This window comes from Geotrypetes seraphini, chromosome 7 (genome assembly GCF_902459505.1).
Source record: "Geotrypetes seraphini chromosome 7, aGeoSer1.1, whole genome shotgun sequence".
Classification (NCBI taxonomy): Eukaryota; Metazoa; Chordata; class Amphibia; order Gymnophiona; family Dermophiidae; genus Geotrypetes; species Geotrypetes seraphini.
Window position 1 is genome coordinate 149408310 of NC_047090.1, and position 19436 is coordinate 149427745.

Sequence of the window (19436 nt, forward strand, 5' to 3'; positions counted from 1 at the left end):
CCCAATCTCCTCCAGCAAAGATGACAGATAAGCATGCTTCTTTTACAGTGCCGGCTGGGGAATGGATACAGGAGATAACAAAATTGTCACGGCAGCCCTAGCGGACAGCTTAAATAAGCTTCAGTCAGCTGTTGACGAACTCAACGAAAAGTTTGACACTCAGGGTAGGAGAATTGAGGAGGTCGAACAGAGTGTCGGCACAGGAGGATCGGAGCACAATGATGGAGGGTACTATCACTACCAAGCAGCATGAAATACTGGAATTACAGCATCAAATGGACAAGCAGGAAAACAGAAACAGGAGGAATAATCTGAGACTAATCGGCTTACCGGAGGACGTGGCTGATCAGATCTCTACCATATATTTGGTTAGTGGCTGCCGCAGAAGTTGGGCCTCCCACGGGACGAGACAAAGTATGGCTGCGAGCAGGCGCACCGCGTAGGCCCTAAGAGAGCTGGAGACAACTGGCCCAGACCAGCCATAGCCAGATACTGCACGTGGCGAGAAAAGGAGGAAATACTTGTGTATAGAAAAGCTGGCCTGTTGTAATATGAGGGGGCCCAGATTCTCCTCTTTAATGACTATTCAGCACGTGTAGCAGCCCAAAGGAAATTAATGGCCCCTTTCTGCTCCGAGCTCCCCACGAAAAAAGTATCCTTTACTCTGATTTTTCTGAGCAAACTGTGCATATGGCACGACGACAAGACACTGATTATGCAGACAGAGGAGGAAGCCTGAGCGTTCCTGAACAGACTCAATGTGCAGGGCTAGTTGAACCCTTCAGGTTTTACTTTTAATTTTTTTACTTTTAATTTTTTTCTTCTCTGGTTTTTACCTGCTGTTGTGCTTGCTGGCCCAGCGCTTCCGGAAGGCGAGCTTTGTTAGGTGCTGCGGCTGTCTGCACTCCTACCGGGACCTGCCACCGGGGTAGCTAATGGAACGGCTGCTGATGTGAAGGGCGCCTGAACCTGGAACCTTGGTTCGGCACTCACCTGCCTAGCTTTGCTGATATCTGCCCCATTGACAGGACCTGTTCCCGGAGAGGCCACCTGCCGCGAGGGAGATTAGAACTTCACGGTATTGCGGTATATAAGCTGCTGTTATTATTATTATTAGAGGGGCGCCATATGTTGGAGGCTTTCTCCAGGGGCCCTGGGCTATGCCAGCAAGGATTGATGTGCCTGGGCCTTGGCAGAGGGCTTGCCATCTCAGCGCCTTTTCTTCAGCACAGAGCACACTCCCTTTTGGACTCTCGAAACAGGACTGGAGAGATTCTATTCTCTTTTCCTTTGGCATTTCTTTAGGTGACTAATGTTTTGGTGTTTGCCTGTTTTATTCCTCTGCTGTGGGTTATTTTTGTATTGGGGGACTTGGAGCTCCATGGGGGGAGGCATAGGTAGGCTGTATAGCATATAGCACCGACTGGGATGGTGCGTGTGCATGTGAGTGGATTGTGGGACAGGGTAGGATAGGGGGGATGCGGGAGACAGGGGGGTTTAGGGGATGGGTTATGACTGGTTGTGTGAATGACTGAGGGAGGGGGGAGAGGGGTTTCTTCATACCTGAGTGGAGGTGGGTAATGGGGTAAGCAACAGGGTGTAAGTTATGTTTGTGGCTGCTGGGAAGTCTAGCTGGGGGGGCTCCACGCCAGCAACTGACCACTCATGACAACTTGCCCTATGGCTTTATGTTCTTGACGTGAATGGCTGACTTGACAATAGTCTCCCTGAATGCAAATGGTATCAGATCTCTGATCAAATGTGCAAAAATTTTGAGTAGTTTAAAAAAAGCACAGGCTGACATAGCATATGTTCAGGAAACACTTGTCTCAGGTGGAGCATGGGAGAAGACAGGGAGTGGCCATCTTAATCCATAAGAAATTGCCTTTCCAATTCCATAAACTGATTCAGGACCAGGAGGGGCAGTTTATTATCGTCTTGGGGAAACTCTGGAGCATCAAGCTGTTATTATGTAATATGTACACACCCAATGTCTACTGCCAAGGGAGTTAATTTTCTGATCAACCAGTTGGATCTTTTAGACACGTGGAGAATGTTACACCCTTCTGATCATGAGTATACTTTTTTTTCCCCATGCTCGCTTAGACTATGTCCTGGTTGCTCGGCCTCTGTTCTCCTACAGCAACTATACTGGAACCCACAGTGTCTGCTCATTCTATGGTAAAGGTGTCCTTTACCTTCACCAACACCAAGAGATCTACCTCATGGCGCCTCTCCCCTTACCTGTACAATGATCCTGAGTTTAGGGTGTTTCTGCAGGCAAAGTGGTTAGAATATTGTTCTTATAATCAGACCTCGAAGGGGGACCCTGTACTGTTCTGGTATGCCTCCAAGGTGATCCTGCGGGGTCATTTATCATCATACGTTGCGAGGAAACGGAGGGAGAGGGATGGGAAGGTGCTTGACCTCACTGCTCAGCTACAGTCCTTGAGGAAGCAGCATGCCACTACCATGCTGAAAGCGGACAGACTACGTTACAGGGATCTTCGACGCCAGCTGGACACGCTACTTAATGATCGGGCGGCACAATCCCTTTATTTTCAAGAATACAGTCTTTTCCGATGGGGGGGAAGCAGGAAAGGTGTTGGTTAACTTATTTTCCCCCTAGAAAGACTCAACTCATCACAAAGCTTCACAACGAAAGAGGCATGAGATTTGATAGTGCGGATCAAATTCAGCACTAGTTTGTTAGCTATTACACCATTTCTTTTTTAAAGATATCTCTCTACCCCAATTACCAAAGGCCCAACGAGCTATGCTACACACCCCTCTCTTGCCAGAGGAGATTGTTCCGAGTATCAATGCTCTTAAACTAGTCAAGTCTCCAGGTCTGGATGGGTATGGACCAGAGTACTATAGGATTCTTCCAGATTTGCTTTCCCAGCTATTGTGTAACATGTGTAATGCCCTAGTGTCGGAACGAGGTCCTCTAGGGGAAAATATGGCTCATGTGGTACTTCCCACGAAGCTTGGTAAGGACCGAGAACTGGTGAGTTCTTATAGGCCTATATCCCTCTTGAATCAGGACGTGAAACTGTTGGCGGCCACGTTGGCGTGGCAACTTAACTAGCTGTTGCCAGAGGTTATCCACCCTGACCAAGTGGGATTTGTGCCCGGCCATTATGCCTCAATGAATCTGATTAAAGCTTTGGGTGCTGATCAAGCTCACCGGGGGAGGGGAGGCACGTCCGCCATAGCAGGTCTAGACATGGAAAAGGCCTTTGATAGTATATCCTGGGAGTACCTATTTTGGGTCTTGGGACAATACGGGATGGCGGGCATGTTTTTGAAATGGGTACACGCTTTATATTCAGATCACTGAACCCGACTATTGGTCAATGGTACTCTGACGGACAGTTTTCGACTCAAACGGGACACTCGGCAGGTTGCCCTCTTTCGCCACTGCTATTTCTACTCGCTATGGAGCCCTTAGCCATTAAAATCCGACAGACAGGTGATGTTCGGGGCAGAGTCGCGCTGATAAAAATGATCATGTTCCCAAAGCTCCTTTACCCTCTCCAAACTATTCCAGTCTGGTTGCTGCGCAGGGATGAAAAGAGGTTTAGGACCATCATAACCTGTTTTATCTGGAGAGCTAGGGCCCCTCAAATCAGCCTGTCTAAATTGATGAGGGCACAGTGTCAGGGGAGTCTGAATGTCCAAGATAATGTCTTGATGCGCTGGATCCATGAGGGGTTTAAGGCCAGAGTTTGTTTCTTCCCTCCGGGCTGGCTTGATAGTTGGAGATCTCCATTTAAATTTTTCAACAGGAGGGCAGGACACATCACTATCTGGCACATTTTCAGTTTATAGCGCCATTCCGCAGGGCATGGCACTGGTGAAGACAGCGACAGGGCCTCAGTGCGGATTTCTCCCCCTTTCTGCATTTTGAAGGCAATTCCAATTTTTTACCAGGGTGGGGTAGATCAGTGTTTCGGAAATGGGCGGAGAGAGGCTGCATGATGTTATTGCACTTATTACAGTTAACTCCTGATGCCTTCCCATCCTTCCCCCAGGTCCAGGAGCATTGGGACCTTTTGCCTCGCCATAGGTTCCCTTACATCCAAGTTCACCATTACTGGAGTTCACGTGGAGCAGGTTCTGCTCTAACTGGAAGCAGTGGGACTCTGGACTTAGCCTTTGCTAAGACTCCGACTTCCCTGAACTCTTTATCTCACTGGTACACGCTCCTCAATCGGACCCCTACCTCGGGAGACTTGGCATACCGAATTGGATCTGGACATTTCAAAGCACCAATTTGAAGAATTGTTTTCCATCCTTCTTGAATTTGTGAAGTCCGCTGATCTTCAGTAAACCCAATTCAAGCTATTACACTGTTCGTACATCACACGTCAAAGGGGAGTCCAAATGGGTCTCTGGGACCAAGACACATGCCTTAATTGTAAATGTCAGCCTGGTACTTATGTGCATTCCTTTCTGGAGTGATCTTCAGGTTTGGAGGAGTTTTCTCCATAGACTGGATCTTGCTCTGGGCCGGGAGGTGGAATGGGATTATGGCACCCTACTTCTGGGACTTCAGGGCCCCTTGGTAGCTTAGGGGCTTACTGTGCCTCAGCGCCACTTCTTGTATAACTCCATAGTGCTGGTTAAGAGACTAATCCTGGCATATTGGATATCGGAAGAAGCACTGCCACTTCAGCAATGGGAGATGCGCATTAGGGGACTGGCGAGTTTCAAGACCAGGGTTTATCGGGCTTCCATGCACCCTGATAGAAAAAGCTATGTAGCTCTTTGGGGTTATTTTTTTAGCTTGCACCCAGGAGACTGCTGAGACACACAAGCTCACCACATAATTTGTTCTGCTGTTGTAGGGATGGAGTATGGGAGGGTGGGAGGGGGGCATGATTTGCTGCAGTACTTGGGGGGGAGAGGCTGGGTAGGGGGGTGAGTGAATGTGTCGTATGATTGGAGACTATGCCCTGTGCCAGGAGGGTTTGGAGTGCGGGGGCTAGCATGCTAGACTATTTTTTACTATAAAAATTGGTGTACAGAGAATAGCGCTTTTCTTAAAGCATGTCTCATTGCTGTTATGATACTATCTAGTTTTCCTTGTTCTATACTGGTTTGTTGACCTCTTCTGGTTGTATTGGTCTTCATGTATGCATTCTCTGTATCACTTTCAATAAAAAAATAAATACATACTTAAATTTTTTGTGCAGTATGGAATCATTAGTTTAAAAATAACATAATACATTATGCAAAAATAGGTGCCCACTTTTTATATATACACACATATATATACACATATACACACACAGGGCCCCAAAATATGTATACACACTTCACATGAAAAATATCTGCATAAAAGATTTATGACTCTTCTGACAGCCACATGGTGGCTTTAGCAATCACGCGACTATTGATATCTTTATAGACAACATAATACTACACATTGCTGCCATAATTCAATTTGGATTTTGAAAAAGATAACTTTTGAAGTGTGTATACATTTTTTGGCCCCTCTGTGTATATTATGTCTATATAATTTAAAATAAACAGCTGTCTAATTTTTAGATCACAGTATACATGGCATTGTTATTTTAGCAACAAAAAAGGCACAATTATCAAGCTGTAATATAGTACCTGAATCTATAGTTTGCATTGGTATTGACAACCAACAGCTACTATATATTTCAAACTGGGTGGTGGATTGAAGAAAAAATATTTTGATATCAACGGACCTTTTTCAGGTTTGGTCCAATGATTTTTGCCACATCAAAAAGTTGAGAATGGGAGACAAGCTGTTGCAGGTCTTTTTCTGATCCAGTAAACTAAGGGCTCCTTTTACTAAGGTGCGCTAGCGTTTTTAGCGCACACACAAGATTAGTGCACGCTAGCCAAAAAATTACCGCCTGCTTAAAAGGAGGCGGTAGCGGCTAGCACGCGCTAAAACCGCTAGCATGCCTTTGTAAAAGGAGCCCTAAGTGTGATTTGCCAAGACTTTGCTAATCGAAAGACCCACATTTGGTCTTGACCACTTCCTATACCCTCTTCTTACACTGAGTGTCATTTTTCATCTCTCTCCTTAAACAAATGGTAAACCTGTATCAAAGGCCAATACTCCTAAACAGGAATGGAACCACAAACATGACACTAAACCCAACCATTCCATAAGTGATATACCGATAAGGAAGTTCAACCTTCATACACTGTCTTGCTTTTCGAATGTCATCACATGGTATACAGAAGATTTTGCAGGCAAGAGGGATGGTAAGCTTTTTCATCACTGCTCTTACCATTAGTAGGATCACTACACCAATCAGAAATCTTAACAAGGCCTTTCCAACAAGAGTCACAGTGATAACCGGTGGTATAAAAGGCAATGCATCAGGTAAAGGATCCGACATTATACCCAACATGTAATTAACATGAGAGCCACATGCAATGCCAGCCCCACTACCCAGAATCTGAGCTGTATCTCCTCGAGATGTACTCCATGTGTCAAGAGTGAATGAGAAGATCCCCATGGCTAAATGAAGACCGATGATAATTAATGGAGCATACTTGTAAGTTAAATTGAAATTGTCAATAAGTTCAAGAACTGGGTAGAAGAAAACCATGATAAGAATAGCACACAGGAATCCAGCAATCACATCCTGTTAGGAAAAAATAAAGAAACACATTTAGAGAGATCTGATCATATTTACAGGCAACCTTAAGATGCACCACAGTTGGCAAGTATTACATTAAACAGATTCTTTCCAATTCAAATAATAATTTAAAAGTTCTCTTGGTTGAAGATGCCTAATATCTAGAGAAAGTCTCTTTCAGAAATTCACATCGATAGCAATATATGTACACATACATACATACAACTATTTAGCTACTCAAATACTTAAAACACATTACACTTTTAGAAAAATGTTCACCACATTTTTAACATTATAATTAGTTGACTTGTATAATCATTCATATACCTCCTTACCATTTTGTGCCAAGTGTTAAAATATAAAATCATCATAGTGAAAGACACCACCATTAGAGTATCCTCCCCCACAAACGCCTACCACTATAACCTTGATCCTCAGCAACACCACTGTGTTCAATTCATTTCATTATACAGAGCTTTATGTGTTGAATCGTCACCAGATCTTCTATTTAATTATTCATTATATTAGGTATATAAATATTTTTCATCTGTTGCAATAACTTATTTTAATTATTTTATTATCATCTAGTACTTAGCTTTTATCTATAGTCTCAGTTAGGGACATTCTATACCGACATGTTTGGCAGAATGCTTTGTCAAGGCAAAGTCCCTAAAAAAAATAAGAAACAGTACCTTTAATACTTATACTCCCAAAAAGTATTAGTACACAGAACATATTCCTAAGCTCATTTTATTTTACCACCTACCTAATATTACATCGCCACTTGTTCAGTAAAGATGGCGGCAGCATTTTTTTTTTCATTATTTAAATACCCCAAAAGGACCATCAGCTGAGACTTACTTATATCACACTATCTGAGTCCCGCGTCAGAGCCCTTTACGGAAGCCACGGAAAAATTATGTTCTTACCTGTTAATTTTCTTTCCTTTAGACGCAGCAGATGAATCCAGAGACCAATGGTAGATGTGTGCTATCCCCATTGGTCTCTGGATTCATCTGCTGCTGTTGCTAAGGAATGTTATATATATCTCTCTCTATTTTCAGTTGTGATTTCTACCCCTCCCTCCCCCCACAGTTAGATCAATGATAGCCATTCCAATTCCTCATTTAAACCATAAGGATAGACTGAATTTAAACAATATATCTATTGTTGTTCTTTAAAGTTTAATCTCTCTTCTAAATTACCACCCTCCCTCCAACTATTTCTATAGCATCAATTATCCTCCAGCAGAGATCTTCAATCTTATGTTCATTCCGCAGCCAATGTTGTACTATGGGTGCTTGTATATTTTCAGTATGTATATGAGATTTGCGCTCATTTAGTCTGACAACCCCTGCTGAACGGCATGTTTGTCTATTGGCCCTGATTTTCCTTTTCATCTGAGGTTCCTGCCACATATTTCCTTCTATAGTTTGCTTACACCATTGACACCTCCCACATTTTTTATGAGTACTCTTAGTTCTTACTATAGGATTTCCCAATATATGACGAATTAACATCTGACCCAAGGTCCTTCCTCGGGTAAAAGCGATGGACCACTGGTCTGACCCAGCAGCGGCTTTTCTTATGTTCTTATAGGAGCTTCTCGAAACACCTCATAAAACTGAAGGATGTACCAGTGTTCCCTAATTAGGGATACCATTTTTTTGGATGCCTCGAGACTGAGCTGTTTCAGTTTTTTCTTGCAATAATAAACTCCTCTATGCATATCTAGCTCATATATACGCCTGCTTAATTGCTTTTTTAGGGTAACCCTAACCAAAAAATGTTGCTCTAGATCACAGGTGTCAAAGTCGGTCCTCGAGGGCCGGAATCCAGTCGGGTTTTCAGGATTTCCCTAATGAATATGCATGAGATCTATGTGCATGCACTGCTTTCAATGCATATTCATTGGGGAAATCCTGAAAACCCGACTGGATTACGGCCCTCGAGGAGGGACTTTGACACCCCTGCTCTAGATCTTTGGCTGCTATTTTGAAATCTTGCAAGGAGGAGCAAACCCTCCTAGCCCACAGGAATTAATTCACTGGGAAGCTAAATAGAGAAATGCAATAGTGTGTTGCGAGCTACAGGTTTTCTATATATGTCAGTATCAATTTGTGTACCCTCTTTCCGAATTAATATATCTAAAAATTCTATAGTAGTTGATTATAAGTTATCATGAATTGCAAATTTGTATCTCTACTATTAAGCCATATTGGAAATTCATTCAATCTTCCTATGTTCCCCTCCATAAAAAGAAAATATCATATAGGAAACGCTTCCAAAGGGTGATCTTACTAAAGAATTTTGAAACAAACTTCTTCCACTTCAAACTGTCCCACGTATAATGTTGCCAAAGAAGGGGCTAAGGTTGCCCCCCATTTCTATTCCCTGAATTTGACGATAGTATACCCCTTGATATTGAAAATAGCTGTTATAGTAACATAGTAAATGATAGCAGATAAAGACCAGAACGGTAAACAACCCATTGTGCCAATCGCTCTAAAAACGAGGTTGTAATACTTTGCTGACCTTCTCTAGCCTTTAATGCTTCTTTAATTACTGACATAGATCCTTCAAGAAAGGGCTGAGAATAGAGAGCTACAAAATCCATAGTCACATCTGTGTCTACTTGAGTCTCTTGCTCTGAAAGTCTTAACAAATGAGAAGAGTCTTTTAAATAGGAGGGTACTTTTGCTGCCTCTTGTTTCAAGAACACATCCAAAAATTTGGACAAAGGTTCAAGCAATGTATCTCTCATATTCACAATGGGCCTACCAGGGGGGCATTTCAGATCTTTATGTACTTTAGGCACAAAATATACGAGGGTCATTTCATAATGCACACTATTTTTTTAATTGTTTAATTTTTTTTTTTTTCTTCAATTATTTCTTTACAATCCTTCAATACAGTCCCCCTGCATTGCAATGACCAAGTCCCAACGTCCGGGAAGCTTCATTATTCCATCCAAGACACCGTTTTAGTTTAGTTGCCGAATGGCTCGGGTACCGGCTGAAGAAAGCTCTTCCAGAAATGCAAAGCGATGTCCACGCATAGGTTGTTTCAACTTTGGAAAAAGGTCAAAGTCTGGTGGTCTCATGTCTGGACTGTAGGGAGCATGAGGTAACACCTTCCAGCCGTATTCGTGTAATTTTTCAATGACATTCCCAATGTGCGGGCAAGCGTTGTCGTGAAGAATGATTGACTCAGCCAAGAGCAACTGAGGTCGAGTTTTGTGCATTTTTGTGCACATTTTTTGCAAAAAATCACGATAATACATTGCTGTGACACTTCTTCCACATGGAACTTTGTCTGTGATGATGATACCTTCATGATCATAAGCAAAAATCATCATTTGTTTGACTTTTGGTTGAGCTCGTCAAAATTTTTTTGGTCATGGGGAAGATGGAGCTCTCCACTCATCATTGAAAAACTGTGCGAATACGGCTGGGCGAATACATGGCCATATACATGCTCCCTATAGTCCAGACATTAGTCCACCAGACTTCAACCTTTTTCCAAAGTTGAAACAACCTATGAGTGGCCATCGCTTTGCATCTCTGGAAAAGCTTTCTCCTGCCGGTACCCAAGCCATTCGGCAACTAAACTAAAACGGTGTATTAGATGGAATAATGAAGCTTCCCGGACGTTGGGATTCGGTCATTGCAAAGCAGGGAGACTATATTGAAGAATTGTAAAGAAATACTTGAAAAAAACAAAACAAAACCATGTACCGTATTTTTCACTCCATAAGACGCACCTGACCATAAGACGCACCCTAAATTTAGAGGAGGAAAACAAGAAAAAATACATTCTGAACCAAATTCTCCCTGCCAGGCTCTGCACCCAACCCTACACTCCTTGCAAGTAGCTCTGTACTCTGTTCCACTGCACTGCCCTATCCTGTAACCTGCCCCCAGTACCTTTTTTAATCCCCCCTCCCTAAATGGTACAACAATTTTTATTGGTTTTATTGGCATAGCCCAAAACAGAAACAAGTCCCATATAAAACTGGAACAATAATCAAAAATACCACACAGCATGAACCCCCACCCCCCTCCTAGAGCAGGGAGCAACCTCCAGTATGCAGAACAATGAAACAAAAATTAAAAAACAACCTTTTTACCCTGTCCCTTTTTAAAACACCCTCATCCCGTCCTGTAGCGAAGATATAAATTTTTGACACCCCCCCCCCCCGGTCAGGCCTTTAAAAAACACTCCTAGTAGTTTTATAACCCTCGTCCCGTCCCTCTTCAAATCTCCCCCATCGCCTGGTGACATCAGCCAGCAGGCATGGGCTCTCCACCCGCCTGCCTAGGCCCGCGCCACCTCTTCCCGTCCTGTCCTGCACCTCCTTAAATGTCTCTCATTTATGGTACGGCGGTGTGTCAACGCCGCCCTCTGAATGGTGCTTTCAGTGTCACCTAGCAGGCACAAACTTTCCACCCGCCTGCCTGGGCCAGTGCCGCACTCAGAATGAACTGAAGGCACCATTCGGAGGGCGGTACTGGCCCAGGCAGGCGGGCAGAAAGCTCATGCCTGCCGGCCAACACTGAAAGCACCATTCAGAGGGCGGTGCTGACACACTGCTGGACCACCAGGCAATGGGTGACATTTAAGGAGGTGGGGGACAGGACGGGAAGAGGCGGTGCGGGCTCAGAAGGCGGGCGGAGGGCTCACGCTTGTCAGCCGATGAACCGCTGGACCACCAGGCAATGGGGGGAGATTTGAAGAGGGACAGGATGGGTTTTTTTAAAAAAAGGAATGAGGGTTAAAAAAGGTACTGGGTTTTTTTTAAAAAGGACTGACCTGGGGGGTGTTAAAAATTTATATCTTCACTACATAAGACGCACCGACATTTCCACCCACTTTTGGGTGGAAAAAACGTGCATCTTATGGAGCAAAAAATATGGTAAATTAAAAAAATATTGTGCATTATTTATGAAATGACCCTCGTATGTAGGGAGTTTTTGGTTGTTTTTCCAGCAGAAATTGATACTCTAACCGTAAGCATCCCTTGGCTATAATGTAGCATTACCCAATTAAATACTTCTTTCATAAGGGGGTCCATAGGATCTTCCACAAGTTTACTAAAAGATATAGTATCATTTAGTTATTTCATTGCTTCAAACTCATATTGTTATTTATTCTGAGCACTTCCCTTGGTGTTCAGAATAAAGAACAATGGCACCTTTATTCTGGCACTTCCCTTATCGGCTTTTAGGATCACCAAATCCGTATTCTTCCTCAATTATAACACAGCTTGGTATTGATTATATATCAAATTATATCTAGCTTTCTGTTGCTTATACCCTTTTTCAAATTCAGTTATTTTTGACAATATAAGATTTTGAAATGTCAACAGAATTGGGTCCATCTGGCCCGGGAGAGTCTATCTAGATTCTTTCTTACAGATTGATTGATCAATTTGCCAATCTGTCTCCTTTTCATCTTTAAAGAACAAACGTATCTGCAATTTTCTCAAAAACTTGTGAAATGCTACCTTAATTACTGAACAAGTGGTCAAGAGAGGTGGCGATGTAATATTAGGTAGGTGCTAAAATAAAATGAGCTTAGGAATATGTTCTGTATACTAGTACTTTTTTTTTTTTAGTGTAAGTATTTAAGGTATTGTTTCTTATTTGGGGGAGGAACTTTGTCTTGACAATGCATTCTGCGAAAACACATCAGTGTAGAATGTCTCTAACTGAGACCACAGAAAAAGCTAATTACCGTATATATTCAAATATAAACTGGGATTTTGGGGCCCAAAAATTGGCACAAAAATGGGGGTCCCGGTTTATATTCAGGTCACCACCGGCACAGCTGTTCTCCTCCTATCCACCGCATCACTCTGCTGCATGCAGGCCGCCCCCACACCGCTATCCTCAACAGCCACTGACATCCGTACACCTACTGGTGCTGCTACCGCTAACGCTGGCGGGTAGGAGTGAAGGGCCACTACTCGGACTGGAGGAGGGTCACGAGTGGGGTCCCGCAGGGCTCGGTGCTCGGGCCGCTATTTAATATATTCATAAATGATCTAGAAACAGGGACGAAGTGTGAGTTAATAAAATTTGTGGACGACACCAAACTATTTAGTGGAGCTCGGACTAAAGAGGACTACGAAGAATTGCAAAGGGACTTGAACAAACTAGGGGAATGGGCGACGAGATGGCAGATGAAGTTCAATGTTGAGAAATGTAAAGTATTACATGTGGGAAACAGAAACCCGAGGTACAACTATATGATGGGAGGGATGTTATTAAATGAGAGTACCCAAGAAAGGGACTTTGGGGTAATGGTGGACATGATAATGAAGCCGACAGCACAGTGCGCAGCGGCCGCTAAGAAGGCAAACAGAATGCTAGGCATAATCCAGAAGGGTATTACAACCAGAATGAAAGAAGTTATCATGCCATTGTATCAGGCGATGGTGCGTCCGCATCTGGAGTACTGCGTCCAATATTGGTCGCCATACCTTAAGAAGGACATGGCATTACTTGAGAGGGTTCAGAGAAGAGTGACGTGTCTGATAAAGGGGATGAAAAACTTTTCATATGCTGAGAGATTGTACTGCTCGGTACCAATTGCCAGTTTCACTAGTGGCCAGATCGGGAGCCCTTTCCAGCAGGGCATCTAGCATCATCTTCTCCCCTCCCCCGTTCCAGCAGGGGAGAGAACTACATGAAGAGCATTGCTGACGGTGCTTGGCACCAACTGCCAGTTTCACTAGTGGCCAGATCGGGAGCACTTTCCAGCAGGGCACCTAGCATCAATTACTCCCCTCCCCCGTTCCAGCAGGGGAGAGAACTACAAGAAGAGTATCGCTGACGGTGCTCAGCACCAACTGCCAGTTTCAATAGTGGCCAAATCGGGAGCCCATTCCAGCAGGGCACCTAACATCACCTACACCCCCCCCCCCCGTTCCTGCAGGGGAGAGAACTACAAGAAGAGCATCGCTGACGGTGCTCTGCACTAACTGCCAGTTTCACTAGTGGCCAAATCGGGAGCCCTTTCCAGCAGGGCACCTAGCATCATCTTCATCCCTCCCCCATTCCAGCAGGGGAGCGAACTGCAAGAGGAGCAGCGCTGACGGTACTCGGCACCAACTGCCAGTTTCACTAGTGGCCAGATCGGGAGCCAGTTCCAGTAGGGCATCTAACATCATCTGCACCCCTCCCCCATTCCAGCAGGGGAGAGCCGACAGAGGAGAGCTGCAGTCTGACGCTCAAACCAACGTGGCTCCTTTCTGACTAACTCATCGCCCTCCCCCTCCTTGGCTTATCGAGATCCACTGGGGGCCAAATTTTATTATTGTCTATACTCTTGTTTTAGCTCCATATTTTTTATTATTGTCCATGCTCTTGTTTTAGATGCTTAAGTTTATTACTGTTTATGCTTTTGTTCAGTGCCAAACTGTATTACTGCCAAAGGTTTCGTCTTTTCTTCCCTACTCTTGGCTATGTATATGAGATGCCAGCCTAATTAAGTCTCCTGCCCCTTCCTTAGCTAACACTAATACCCCCCCTGCTGCAGACTCTCACACACCAACCATCTGGCCATAACCCTGCCATGAATCCTTTCTTCTGGTTCCTTCTCTTCCTATTCTGCTCACCTCTCTATTCTTCCCTCTATTTGATACACCCCTCCCTCAACCTACTCGACCCACCAAACACCAATAATATTTGTCCTGGCCTCAGAATCCCCACGGTGATATGCACCAGAATTCCTCCTTTCAAGAACAACCCCCGAAAAGCCAACCTAAACTCACTAAAGCCCCTGCCCCCAGCCAATCTTCCCAATGCTGTCTCTGACTCTCTCACCCCAGTCCCGACTCTTTATTGTAATGCCAGATCAGCATGCAATAAGACCCAAATCTTGAAGGACCTTCTAGACGAGTTCGACCCTGGATTCCTGTGCATCACGGAATCATGGATCGCCAAAGATGATCTTTTTACACAAAACGAACTCCCCCCATGGTTATCAAGGCCTCTTCTCCCCCAGATCCAACCGAAAAGGAGGCGGACTGGCACTGCTCTATAAATCTTTCTTTGACGTCCAGCTCCTCGAGAAGGGCACTCACGCCGCTCTAGAATATATGCTTGCCTCTGTCAATGATGAACTCCTCACTTACCCATTGGGCATCTTGTTACTTTACCGCCCATCTACCCCTTGGAACAACTCCTCAAATCTCGTCTTTGAGGCTATAACAAACGCCTTTCTTAAATTTCAAAGACTACTGATTGTTGGCGATATTAATCTCCACCTTGATGACACCAATAGCAAGGACACGATCGAATTTAACAACTTCCTTACCTCTCTAGGTTTCCCCTCACTTACCTCTTCTCCAACCCACGAAAAAGGACATACATTAGACTTCACCACTTTCCTCGACCTTACTGCCTTCAAAACTTCAATTGATGACACCCGTTGGGAACACGTCCCTTGGTCTGACCACTTCCTAGGGGCTACTTGCCTCCCCATTTTCATGTCACACCTTGAATCCCCATCCCATTTCTCCCATTCAATAACCTTCCGCAAGAAAATTTTGAGTAATCTTTTCTGGTCCAAATTTCTCAACCAACTCTCCTCCAATCCTAAGCCTACAGACTCTGAATCCTGCTGGTGCAATTGGATCTCCCTCTCCGAATCCATCTATCACTCCCTCGCTCCAACATCCACAAAAACCATTACCTACCCTCGAAAGGCTCCTTGGTATCTACCGCTCCATAGAGAGCTGAAACAGAAATGTCGCACTTTGGAGCGCAAATGGAAAAAAATCTAAATCCCCCTCAGATAGACAGACCTGGAGGGTCAATATTAAACGTTACAATTCATTACTAAAAAAAGCAGGAAGAACTTCTTCGGAGATAAAATCTCCAGATCCAACAACCAGATCAGTACGTTGTTTAACATTTGGCGCTCCTTATCTACAAAAAAGGATCCATCCTTACTCCCCTCATCGCTATCAGCAGATGCCCTTGCAAAATTCTTCAATGAAAAGGTTACCACCCTAAGATGCTCCTTCCCGCCTACAGTCTCCTACAACTCCCTAATCTCTACTGACCTCAACTCTTCCCTACCTGTCTCCAATCCCATTCCAGCCGACAGATCCTGGACCGTTTTTGAGCTTGTTTCCGAATTGCAAGTCTCCAAACTCTGCCTCAAACTAAAATCTTGCAAGTGTACCTTGGACCCTTTCCCCTCCTACCTATTCGAGAATAACTCTACACAGGCCATCGCTTCCCTCACCAAACTTATAAACGTTGCTCTAACATCGGGCCTTTTCTCCTCCGAAATGGGACATATTGCACTAACCCCTCTACTGAAAAAGACCGACCTTGATCCCTCTATTCCCTCCAATTACCGTCCAATAGCAAACATCCCTCTCCTAACCAAGATGTTAGAATCCATCATATCCACTCAACTCTCATCCTACCTAGAAAGATTTTCTATTCTCCTACCCTACCAATTCAGCTTCAGACCCAACTTCAGCACCGAATCCCTATTAGCCTCACTAATCTCTAAGGTACAACAACTTCATTCTCGTAACAAATTCGCTGTACTTCTACAATTCGACCTCTTTCGACGTCGTCCATCATGATATCTTAATCTTCCAACTCTCTGAAATAGGCATAAGTTCCACAGTCCTAGACTGGTTCTCGAAATTCCTACGCTTACGCTCCTACACCGTTAACATAAACGGTACCTCATCCCCTCCCTGGAAGCCGATATGTGGAGTCCCGCAAGGCTCACCCCTCTCTCCTATCCTTTTCAATATTTAAATGTCCTCTCTGAAACTTCTTCACCTATCCCCCCTGGAAACTCTCTACACCTATGCCAATGATATCCTCATCCTCCTCGAGACCGACTCGAACCTCACTAATCTCACTGAGAACATATCCGCATGTATAATGAACATCCATTCCTGGGCACATTCTGTACAAATGAAATTGAATGAGTCTAAAACAAAATTACTTTGGCTCGGCCCAATATTAGATCATTTACCCACCTCCATCCCATTATATTCCGGCTTCACTCTTCAGCTTGAGTTTTCAAGCAAAGTCCTTGGCATCATCATAGACTCCTCTCTCTCCTTCAATGACCACCTCAACTTCTTGGTAAAAAAAATGTTTCTTTAGTCTTCATATGTTGAGGAAAGTGAGATCGTACTTTCATCATTCTCACTTCATTGTCCTTGTTCAATCCACCATCCTCTCTAGACTGGATTATTGCAACTCCATCTATTTTTAAGCCTAACTAAAAAAAAACTCCATAGACTTCAGCTAATCCAGAACGCCGCGGCCAAGCTTATTTTCGCAAAAGGCAAGTTCGACCACGTCTCCCCACTCCTGTCCAAACTTCACTGGCTCCCAGTTCACTCCAGAGTCCTCTTTAAATGTGCCTGTTTAGCCTTCAAGATCCTACATGGCATCCTCCCTCCCGTTATCCCACTCTTCTGGAATTCCTCTAACCCTAATTCCACTAGATCCTCCCAAAAACTGAAACTATCATTCCCCTCTTCAAAAGGTATATCCCGTGTATGAAAACTAGGAACATCCCTCCCCTTTAGAACCACAGAACTCTGGAATAACCTCACATCCCCGCTCAGAGTTTCAAGTTCCCTCCAATCCTTCCGCAAACACCTGAAAACTTGGCTCTTTTCAAAAATCTAACACTTCCCGCTTTTTGGTTTCCTGTCCCTCTTTATCTTCCTAGCTCCTTTCCTATAACCCTTCATTGTAGCTCCTTTTCAACCTAACCCTGTAAACCGTGCCGAGCTCTACGCTTGTGGAGATGGCGCGGTATACAAACCTAAGGTTTAGTTTAGTTTAGATTGGAGAAACTGGGTCTCTTTTCCCTAGAGGAGACTTAGAAGGGATATGATAGAGACTTACAATATCATGAAGGGCATAGAGAGAGTAGAGAGGGACAGATTCTTCAAACTTTTGAATAATAAAAGAACAAGAGGGCATTCAGAAAAGTTGAAAGGGGAGATTCAAAATGAATGCTAGAAGTTCTTCTTTACCCAACGTGTGGTGGTCACCTGGAATGCGCTTCCAGAGAGTGTAATAGGGCAGAGTACTGTACTGGGGTTCAAGAAAGGATTGGACAATTTCCTGCTGGAAAAGGGGATAGAGGGGTATAGATAGAGGATTACTGCACAGGTCCTGGACCTGTTGGGCCGCTGCATAAGCAGACTGCTGGGCATGATGCACCTCAGGTCTGACACAGCAGAGGCATTGCTTATGTTCTTATGTTAACTGCCCGGAGCCACTGACCTCAGTGCACAGGCCCACCCTCAAGAACAACTGACCTCCTAATGCCAATGCAGATCCGACCGCTGACCTTTATCACCCCCGGAGCCGCTAACATATACAGTACAGAGTTGCCACCTCGCCATGCCCCCTGGAACCACTAATTTCCATGCTTTCCCCTCCCCAGCCACTCCCCCACTCCACCCCACCCACCGGAGTCGCTAACATCCATGCATGGGGCCACTGACCACTGTACTCACCCCCTGGAGCTGCTTACATCTATACCAAGACCGTTGGCGATACACTCCGTTGAGCCAGTATGGGGCTTTGAGCATCTGCGCATGCCCAAGGTCTGCTGGTAGACTCTGGACATCTGAGCATGCAGAGACACTCAAGGCCTCACACTAGCTCAGCATAGAGCGGATCGCCAATGATGTATGGATGATCAACGGCTCCGGGGGGGGGGGGGGGGCAAGCACAGTCATCAGTGGTTCTGTGCATGGAGGTCAGCAACTCTGGTGGGGGAGCAGCTGTTCTTGGAGAGAACAGGAGCCGCCATGCCTTGGGCATGCGCAGATGCTTAGGGCCCCACACACGATCAGCATAAGGAATCGTCCTCGATAGATGTCTTCAGCGTTGAAAGTAAAGTTGTTGTTTATTAGGTGATTTAATGTCTAAGAGGTTTATTGCAGATAAATTATTTTCCCTGTGTGGTCACACTGAATCTGCTAACTATTGGAGGGGGGGGTGTTCATTCTTGTACTCTGAAGTTGATTTACCGGTAAGGGTTTCAGGGCAATGGGTGGGTTGGGTGTCATTTTTGTATTTCAGGGCTGTGTGTGTGTGGGGGTGGTGGTAGGGGGTCATTCTTGTACTCATTCTGAAGTTTTATTGGTTCTTCTGTAAAGCCTGGGCACATCCAGGAGCATTTCAGACAGTTGAAGCAGGAATCACTCAGATCCTGTATTATGGTATCCTTATTAATAATGGGCATGGCAAGGATGTCCAGTCTTTGTAGACTGGCTCATCAGGATCGCCCAAGTTTCTAATCTCGGTTTATATTCGAGTCAACAATTTTCTTCCTTTTGGGGGAGGAATGGGGGTCTCGACTTATATTAGGGTCAGCTTATATTCGAGTATATACAGTACTAGCAAAAATAAAATAATTAAAGTAAGTTAATGCAACAGATGAAAAATATTTATATACCTAATATAGTGAATAATTAAATAGAAGATTTGGTGACGATTCAATACGTAAAGCTCTGTGTAATGAAATGAATTGAACACTGAGTGGTGTTGCTGAGGATCAAGGTTATAGTGGTGGGCGTTTGTGGGGGAGGATACTCTAATGGTGGTGTCTAGTAGAGGTTTGATGCTTAGAAAAGGATATATAAAGTGATGATTTGGTGTATAATGTTAAAGTATAATCATAAAAATAAAAGCCCTGTTCATTAATATTTTCTTCCCATCACCATCATATGATCAATAGCTACTGGTGAGATTTGTGGAATGATTAAAGGAAAGATTAGGTTCTTACCTT

The 19436-nt window shown here is 44.3% G+C and overlaps 1 protein-coding gene across 3 annotated transcripts in view; it reads right to left on the reverse strand.

Annotated features, from left to right (window-relative positions):
- Positions 1-19436, reverse strand: part of LOC117363353 (WD repeat-containing protein 89-like) — a 106474-nt gene that overhangs the window by 45594 nt on the left and 41444 nt on the right. Inside the window, exon 3 of one of the 3 annotated variants that reach the window (XM_033950916.1) lies at positions 6279-6638. The exons of 1 other annotated variant lie outside the window; for it this stretch is intronic. In XM_033950916.1, coding sequence (XP_033806807.1) covers positions 6279-6638 — 360 coding nt within the window. Of the gene's footprint in view, positions 1-1501; positions 6639-19436 lie in introns of those variants that run through there. One more of the 3 variants, XM_033950915.1, reaches the window with a different exon arrangement.